Source organism: Lolium rigidum, chromosome 5 (assembly GCF_022539505.1).
Source record: "Lolium rigidum isolate FL_2022 chromosome 5, APGP_CSIRO_Lrig_0.1, whole genome shotgun sequence".
In the NCBI taxonomy this organism is placed as follows: domain Eukaryota; kingdom Viridiplantae; phylum Streptophyta; class Magnoliopsida; order Poales; family Poaceae; genus Lolium; species Lolium rigidum.
This window is the reverse complement of record NC_061512.1, coordinates 237,853,726-237,862,847: the sequence shown is the minus strand read 5'-3', so window position 1 is coordinate 237,862,847 and position 9,122 is coordinate 237,853,726. Positions and strand designations below refer to the sequence as shown.

Here is a 9,122-nt window from a genome sequence, read left to right as displayed (position 1 = left end):
TGACAATTATCAGTTACTAGCTGGCACGTACGTATTATTTGTTGAGCAAAGAAAAATTGGGCTCAGTTAAAGAAGAACATGCAAGAGAAAGCCAGTGAGATTCAATCCAATTCAACGGGTAGCAAGAAGCGAGTGACACACCTTTTATCTCCTATTAGTTATTACGTGATGAAAACCATAATCAGAAGGTAAATCAATACCCCATCTCAGAAATCACGGTTCAATACATTGGAACTGGATATTAATAAATTGACGCACTCAATTTGTGTTTAGTTTCATTTGCTGATGCAAGAGGGTACGTGAGTTTTTAAACTGCTTTTTGTATAATGTCCTTCGAAAGAAATAGATTAATTTATTGAGCTACCGGGTAACTACGTTTGCCAGGAAAATGCACAGAAACCCAAGCACGCTGGAAAAAATAAAGCCTTTTGTGGCGTAGATTACTAAAGCATATCCCAGTATATTCATCACTGACGACCAGAGAACCGAAGCGTCTGCAATGGCTCCTAATCTATCAATGATTAGAAAAGCATGCAGAGAACCGAGGCGTTTGCCGAATGGTTAACGCCAACAAGAAATGAAGTAGGAGATGCCATGTCATCGATCCATGACACTTTGTATCTGGACCCTACATCCTTTCCACTCATGGATCTCTCTTCCCTCCAACTTTGGCTCTATAAGTAATAGTCCATCGTCACAGTCCGCGTGCGGGGAACGCGTGTGACTTAGACTTTGACTTTTACTTGTCGAGGAGAGAAGAGAAAGCGCCATGGTCGGTCGGCCGATGAGTGGTGATGGCGGGTGGCATGGAGTTTTCTGAGCTGGAAGCTAAGAGGAAGCACCATGGCCAGCTTATGAGTGGTGATGGAGGGTGGCATGGAGTTCCCGAGATGCAAGCCGGGAGGAAGCGCAATGGACGGCTGAATGGTGATGGACCGTACCATGGAGTGTCCTGAGCTGCAAGACATCAATTGGATTGCTAAATTCCTCTCGTTTGATCTTTGCAGGTAGTGTTCTCATCATCAATCATTGCTTTAGGCTGGCCCAAGGAATTGCCCTACACGGAGGACTTTAGGGATGAACTTCTACAAACGTAGAAAGGTACTACTGCCCAGCAGCACTTGGACCCTGATTGGAAGATCACGGATTGGTAGGAGCACCCCTCCTACCGAAGTTACAAAGCTCAACAACTTACACATCACAAAAAAAAGTAAAGTATCGGCGTCGGTTAAACTTAATCAAATTTCATGAAACCAACCACATGCAATTCGTGTTTCTCTCTTTTATTGGATGGACATGGATTACCACTAATCATACCAAAGACATTTTCAGCATGCCATCCCATTTCAGACACCAATTTTATATGTTTTAATCCGTTTAGATCGATCCGTGGACACAAATACGGCCGTACCCACCCCTTGCTCTCTTTGGGTTCAGGGTAAACCTAGCATTCATATGCATTTTTTTAAAATGGACATTTCATTGATAAATCCTTATTTGGGCTGAACCAATGGCGCCGGAGCTAGAGTTGGGGGCATTGGCGCATCGGCGTTGGTTGAGGCGGGGGCCACGTCGCCCACGATGGTGTGGGAGGTCGTCCCGGTACGAGCATGGACTCTCGCAGCTGGATGGCCAAGACTTGCCACTCGGTCAGGGCCTCCATCTCCGACGTGGCAATGCTAATCCTGAGTGCTTCATCGTCGCACAGCTCCGACAGCTGGACGAGGAGCTGGTCCTCCTTCACGCCGCCAATATCCCCTGCTTGTACGCAAAGAAGGTGGGATAGTCAAGGGTGTCGTCTCCGCCCCACCAACGGCTCTTGCTCCACATCCGCGACCGCCTCCTCCTTGTTCACGACCACCTTGTCTAATTCCCAATGGAACAACAGATCACACAAGAATTTCAGGGTATACACCAAATCAATGCAATATGGTGTAGAAATTCGATAGAGTTGCAAAGCAATCAGCTATGAACTAGGGTTTATTTTAAACGTGGTCTAAACCTAATTTGGGGGCATCCTGGGCACTTATATAGGGGTTCAGGACGACCAGGGTTCGAGAAAATACATAGATAACCGACCCAGATCGAGATCTGGCCGAGACAGACTCGAACTCGGCCGGCTCAGGAGCCGGTCGACCGGGCCTGGGACCGGGTCATGACCAGGGCGCCGAGATGACAAACAGAACACCCCCGGCTGGCACCAGTGCAGGATCCGGTTGAAACCGGGCTCACATGGCGTGGGGGCCGGTTGGACCGGGTCTGGTGTCGGGTCGGCCAGCGTGGCGGCCGGTCAGACCGGGCCTGGCACTGGGCTGGACTGCTTCTTCTTCTTCTTCCCTCGCGCATGCCTCCCGCTCCTCCCTCGCGCGTCCATGGGATGTCTTCATGTCCAGCTCCATGTCCAGCTGCTTTGAAAGAGCAAGTTCAAACGCGAAAACAAGTTGTACTGATTATAAAGTAATTCTCGAATCGAACAAGTTCAAACATATTTAACATACAAACTAGAGAACAAATTTAAATAAAGAAATTATAAGCTAATTATTGGCCTTCTTGTTAGAAGGCCCTGCCTCGTCGTTCTCACAGACGCGCCTCTTGCTTGTCACCTCCTCCTCGGAAGAGGAACTGCCGGACGACGCGTTCGTGGAGCCTGAGTTCCAGTCGGACGACTGGTCAGTGGCGTCTTTGTCGTCGCCGTCGGTGAATGGACGACGACGCGCTGCCCGCGCCCTTGCTCGGGCCCTTGCCTCCTTCCTTGCCACCGCCTTCTCGTATGCCGCCTCCAGCCGTGCGAACTTGGCGTCGGAGTCCTCCTCCTCCTCCTCCTCGTCCTCCTCCTGGCCGTCCCTGCCAACGGCGCGTCCGTCCTCCTCCTCCTCCTGGCCGTCGCTGCCAACGACACCTCCGTCCTCCTCGACCTCCCTCGGCGGGGAGCTAGGGTACGCGCAGATGCTGTGCGGCCTGTGCCAGCGCCACCAGGTGCTGCGCATCGGCGCAGTGTTCGCCACCGGCCTCCTGCGCGCCGTCCAATTCCTGCAGCTCAACTGGGAGCAGCTGGCCGCCGACATCGAGGCCGGCGCGCTCAACCCACGTGTCGCGGACGAGTCGGTGCGCGATGCGGTGGCCGGCATCCTCCGGCCGGATCCTGAGCTCGCCCGGTTCGTCCGGGAGGAGTGCGGCAAGGCCGAGTGGGCCGGCATCCTCGCCCGCGTCTGGCCCAACGCCAGGTACCTCGAGGCCGTCATCACCGGCACCATGGCGCAGTATGTCCCCACCCTGAGGCACTACAGCGGCGGCCTGCCCATGGTGTCCATCTCCTACGCCTCCTCCGAGTGCTTCTTCGGCGTCAACCTCCGCCCGTTGTGCGACCCGTCGGAGGTGTCCTACACCATCATGCCCAACCTGGCCTACTTCGAGTTCCTCCCGGTAGACGACGAGCAGGAGGAGGGCGACGACGAGCCGGCGCTGGTGGACCTTGCGAGGGTGGAGGCCGGGCGCGAGTACGAGATCGTGATCACCACCTTCGCGGGGCTGAACCGGTACCGCGTCGGCGACGTGCTCCGCGTGTCAGGGTTCCACAACAGTGCGCCGCAGTTCCAGTTCGTGCGCCGCGCCAACATGATCTTGTCCATCGACGCCGACAAGACGAACGAGGTGGAGCTGCAGCGCGCCGTGGAGCGGGCCTCGGCGCTGCTGCGCCTGCCGCATGGCGCGTCCGTCGCGGAGTACACCAGCCGCACCTGCACCGCTCGCATCCCAGGACACTACGTCGTCTACTGGGAGCTGACTGCCGGCGTGGCGGTGGACAAGGAGGTCCTCGGCGGCTGCTGCTTGGAGATGGAGGAGGCCCTAAACACGATGTACAGGCAGAGCCGGGTGGTTTATGGCTCCATTGGACCGCTCGAGATCCGGGTGGTCTGGCCAGGTACCTTCCAAGATCTCATGGACTACACCATCTCCCGCGGCGCCTCCGTCAACCAGTACAAGACGCCCCGCTGTGTCACCTTCCCTCCCGCCATCAAGCTGCTCGACTCATGCGTCGTGTCCAACCACTTCAGCGCTGCCCTGCCCCGTTGGACCTCCTATGACTAAACGGAGGCAGCTCCCCGATTAGGCGTGGTGTTGCCAAGTTGCAATGAGGATTGCTTCAGTGCTCTTCCGTTTCGATGCTGAATTTCTTCTTTCCCCGCTCTGTTTTCAAATTTATTTACAATATATTCCTACTATTCATTGTGTTGTAAAGATTTGTTTGTCTAATACAAATACAAGATCTTAAAATTGTTGTTTCCCGGTCTGTTAGAGTTGGTTGGTTTTGTGTTGTATCTCATATAAACCACCATTATAAATTGGTTGTTGTCCAGTAGTTAATATTAACGTAAACTTTTCAAAGCTTGAACATGAGTGAATTTTATTTAATGAGTATTAACCTACTAACTAGTTTTGTGAAGTTTTATGTGGATGTAGCTAATTATTGATGATATGAATAAGAAGACACAAGAGCTCAAGCTTGGGGATGCGTAGGTGCATCCTAAGAACCAATTCAAGATTACACAATCATCTAACCTTGGGGATGTCCGAGTCATCCCCATATTCATCAACTACATGCGGTTGTCTCTTCCATGCTCTTTATTACTCATCCACGGTTGATTTTTAATAAAGCCTAGCTCAAAGGCGTTAAAGAAAAACACTTTTGGATAACCCAACTTTATTTTTGCTTTGTTGAGTCTTGGAAGTTATTACTACTGTAATAACCGCTCCTTATCATTTTTATTTCATTTTTATGCCGAGAGTATCCTCTAATGGAAGGGAAATGATGTCTGGGATGTTCGCTTTTCTGAATCAGATTATGTGTTGTCACGAAAAACATTCGTGAAAATAGCCAGAACATTATTTTGAGCTGCCAATTTTTTTTATTATGCCCAAGTATGTTAGCTAACTTTCGTTATTTTAGCACTTTTTGATTTGAGCAACATAACTATTTCTTGAATTTCGATCTTTTCCTGCTGGTCTGTTTTGACAGATTTCTGCCATATTTTGCAACTTGTGTATCACTTTATGCTTTGATTAATATATTTTATCGCTGTGCATGATTATGGCCATTATGCTCTCTTAGTTGGTCGCACCCGGTCTTTTTCTAGCCTCCATTTGTATGAGTGTTTTATTCATGCATCCAACCACCAAAAACCAAATATACCAAAGTGTCCACCATATCTACCTATATGTGGTATTTCATTGCCATTCCATAGTAGTTTGCTCATGTGCTACCTTTAACAATATTCAAACTGCTCCTCGTTTTGTGACATTGTTTTTAACTCATGAGGAAGTAAATTAAATTGTGGTTGTCGTCTTCCATATTATTTAAGTAACTCAAAGACTCGCGAGTGATACGTCTCCGACGTATCGATAATTTCTTATGTTCCATGCCACATTATTGATGATATCTACATGTTTTATGCATACTTTATGTCATATTTATGCGTTTTCCGGAACTAACCTATTAACGAGATGCCGAAGTGCCAGTTCTGTTTTCTCGCTGTTTTTGGTTTCAGAAATCCTAGTAAGGAAATATTCTCGGAATTGGACGAAATCAACGCCCAGGGTCCTATTTTCACACGAAGCTTCCAGAAGACCGGAGGAGATACGAAGTGGGGCCACGAGGTGGCGCCACACTAAGGCGGCGCGGCCAGGCTAGGGCCCACGCCGCCCTGTTGTGTGGGTCCCTCGTGACTCCACCGACCTTGCCCTTCCGCCTACTTAAAGGCTCTGTCGCGAAAACCCTAGACGGAAAAGCCACGGTACGAGAAACCTTCCAGAGCCGCCGCCATCGCGAAGCCAAGATCTGGGGGACAGGAGTCTCTGTTCCGGCACGCCGCCGGGACGGGGAAGTGCCCCGGAAGGCTTCTCCATCGACACCACCGCCATCTTCATCAACGCTGCTGTCTCCCATGAGGAGGGAGTAGTTCTCCATCGAGGCTCGGGGCTGTACCGGTAGCTATGTGGTTAATCTCTCTCCTATGTACTTCAATACAATAATCTCATGAGCTGCCTTACATGATTGAGATTCATATGATGATGCTTGTAATCTAGATGTCATTATGCTAGTCAAGTGGATTTTACTTATGTGATCTCCGGAGACTCCTTGTCCCACGTGTGTAAAGGTGACGAGTGTGTGCACCGTGTGGGTCTCTTAGGCTATATTTCACAGAATACTTATTCACTCGTTATGAATGGCATAGTGAAGTGCTTATTTATATCTCTTTATGATTGCAATGTGTTTTGTATCACAATTTATCCGTGTGCTACTCTAGTGATGTTATTAAAGTAGTTTATTCCTCCTGCACGGTGTAATGGTGACGAGTGTGTGCATCGTGTAGTACTTGGCGTAGGCTATGATTGTGATCTCTTGTAGATTATGAAGTTAACTATTGCTATGATAGTATTGATGTGATCTATTCCTCCTTTCGTAGTGTGAAGGTGACAGTGTGCATGCTATGTTAGTACTTGGTTTGGTTATGTTGATCTGTCATGCACTCTAAGGTTATTTAAATATGAACATTGAATATTGTGGAGCTTGTTAACTCCGGCATTGAGGGTTCGTGTAATCCTACACAGTTAGTGGTGTTCATCATCCAACAAGAGGGTGTAGAGTCTAGCATCTATCTATTTATTCTGTTATGTGATCAATGTTGAGAGTGTCCACTAGTGAAAGTATGATCCCTAGACCTTGTTCCTAAATACTGCAATTATCGCTTGTTTACTGTTTTACTGCATCTATACTTCCTGCAATTTTACTACCATCAACTGCATGCCAGCAAGCACTTTTCTGGCGCCGTACTACTGCTCATATTCATTCATACCACTTGTATTTCACTATCTCTTCGCCGAACTAGTGCACCTATTAGGTGTGTTGGGGACATAAGAGACTTTTTGCTTTGTGGTTGCAGGGTTGCATGAGAGGGATATCTTTGACCTCTTCCTCCCTGAGTTCGATAAACCTTGGGTGATCCACTTAAGGGAAACTTGCTGCTGTTCTACAAACCTCTGCTCTTGGACGCCCAACACTGTCTACAAGAATAGAAGCACCCGTAGATATCAGCGAGCTTCATCTTGCTTTTCACATAAAAAAGTATATAAAAAGAAGAAGAGCTGGTTTGACCACAACTTCCAATAGGGGAAGAAAATAGGAAAATTCTAAGAAAAGGGCACTCCTCCATGGTTTGTGATTGCTTGATCGGCACCCGAGGATTTGGTTAGCCATGGTATGTGTAAGCAAAGGTTGGGAGGAGTGTCACAATTTTATAAGTAGTATAAATGAAAAAGAGGGTTCGCCCAAATATTTCGGAACCGCTCTCAAACTTGCTTAGTATGGAAGATGACAATAGCTCTTTTTACTACTCGTTGACATGAACAACCACCTCTCAAAAGCAACTCTTACCTCCAATGTTTCAATAAAAAGCTCTAGCACATGAGTGATCTCACTTGCCTCTCAAAGAGAGACTATCTTTTACTTTAATGTTGAGTCTCCACCTTCTTGTTTATGCACCACTTATGAGAGCATAGTTGTCATTCTTAGTTTTATGTGCATGGTCCCAAGATTTTTATTGATTGATTCATAATTATGGTATCACTTGTTCTCAAACTTCTTGTTTCTAGTTACTCTCTTAAACTTTTAAAGGTGTCCTAGCATTTATGTTTTGCTACCACTTATGGGACAAGTTGAGTACCACTTTATTATGCATCTATCCTATGCTTTTTACAATCACTTTGCTTTATATGCACTTTATACATTATCTTTTGTTTGATTACTCTTCATGATTATAGCATGGTTATTAAGTTTTACTACAAGATTATATCTACAATGTCTATGTTAGAATGATTATGATCCCAGCTATTTTGCTTTTGCAAATTGATTGATCAAAGTAGTGTGACAGCATGTCACCTCAAAAATTATTTGTTTGTTATCACTTACCTACTCGAGGACGAGCAGGAGTTAAGCTTGGGGATGTTGATACGTTGCAAACGTATCTATAATTTTTGATGCTCCATGCTTGTTTTCTACCAATTCCCTTATGTTTTATGTGCATTTCGATACACTTTTTAGCATTTTCCGGAACTAACCTATTGACATAGTGCCACAGTGACAGTTCCTGTTTTCTGCTGTTTTTTGTGTTTCAGAAAAGTTGTACAGGAAATATTCTCGAAATTGCACGGGACAAAAACCCAGGACCTTATAATTTCGAGGGGAAGCCTGAGCCAGAAGGAGACACGCAGGAAAGCTGCCACGTGGCAGTACACAGGGCAGGCGCGGCCCCACCCCTGGCCGCGCCTAGCCCATGTACTGGCCACCCCGGCCTCCGCTGACATCGCCCTTTCGCCTATATATTGCCCTCGCGGAGAAACTATCAGATATCAAGAAAATATTCCACGAAAAGTCCCGACGCTGCCGCCGTATCAAATCCTAGTTCGGGGGGGGGGGGGGGGGTCCTACTGCCTCCCCCGTGGAGATGATCTCCATGGGGGAGGGCTCCGAAGAAGATCCATGAAGGAGGGAGTTGAGGGGCTGCACTCCACGCTGCCATCTACGCCGTCTCCACCGCCATCTCCATCGCCAACTCCTCCTTGTACTCAGGGGTCCATCCTCTCATAAACCTCTGTACCGCCCTATGTAAACATGGTGTTCGATGCTATATTCTATCCTATGATCTATGTCATGTTTCATAGTTTATTTATTCTTAGATTGGATGGGTGATTTTCTTTGATTCATTAGAGTTGTGATCTGATATGTTATTGTCCTTGGTGTCCATTATATTTATGCGCGCATGGATCAAACACCTAGGGTGGGTAGTATTTGTAACGAAGCGGGGGGAGTTCTGCCGGAGCGACAAAAACCTGAGAACGCGAACCGATTAGTTGCACGTATGGGAGTAAAGGGGGCCTAGAGATTAAGGTTATGGTTGGGGAAACCTTAATGCTTGTTAGTAGTTACGGATGTTTGCTAGCAAGCCAATCATATAGTGCTTGCAATCCCAAGTAGCGGAGTGCATGTATATTTAGCCTCTCCCACATAGAAAGCTCCTTCGAGGACAGTGAATCCAAGACCGTCACTATTTTGTCTTGAGCAAAGC

The 9,122-nt window shown here is 47.6% G+C and overlaps 1 protein-coding gene across 1 annotated transcript; it reads left to right on the top strand.

Annotated features, from left to right (window-relative positions):
* Window positions 1–794: 794 nt before the first annotated feature.
* On the top strand, window positions 795–4,089 carry LOC124657300 (probable indole-3-acetic acid-amido synthetase GH3.9). The gene is made up of 3 exons (XM_047195873.1): window positions 795–927; window positions 2,558–2,785; window positions 2,936–4,089. Exons 1-3 carry the CDS (start codon window positions 795–797, stop codon window positions 4,087–4,089), a joined length of 1,515 nt encoding a protein of 504 aa, XP_047051829.1.
* The last annotated feature ends 5,033 nt before the right edge of the window (window positions 4,090–9,122 follow it).

Bases quoted from the DNA above. Each gene is read 5' to 3' on its own strand.
- LOC124657300 (XM_047195873.1), top strand. From the start codon at position 795: ATGGCGGGTGGCATGGAGTTTTCTGAGCTGGAAGCTAAGAGGAAGCAC. The intron at 928-2,557 runs GTGATGGACCGT...CCTTCTTGTTAG, and splicing joins GCGCAATGGACGGCTGAATG to AAGGCCCTGCCTCGTCGTTC. The intron at 2,786-2,935 runs GTGCGAACTTGG...GCGGGGAGCTAG, and splicing joins CTCGTATGCCGCCTCCAGCC to GGTACGCGCAGATGCTGTGC.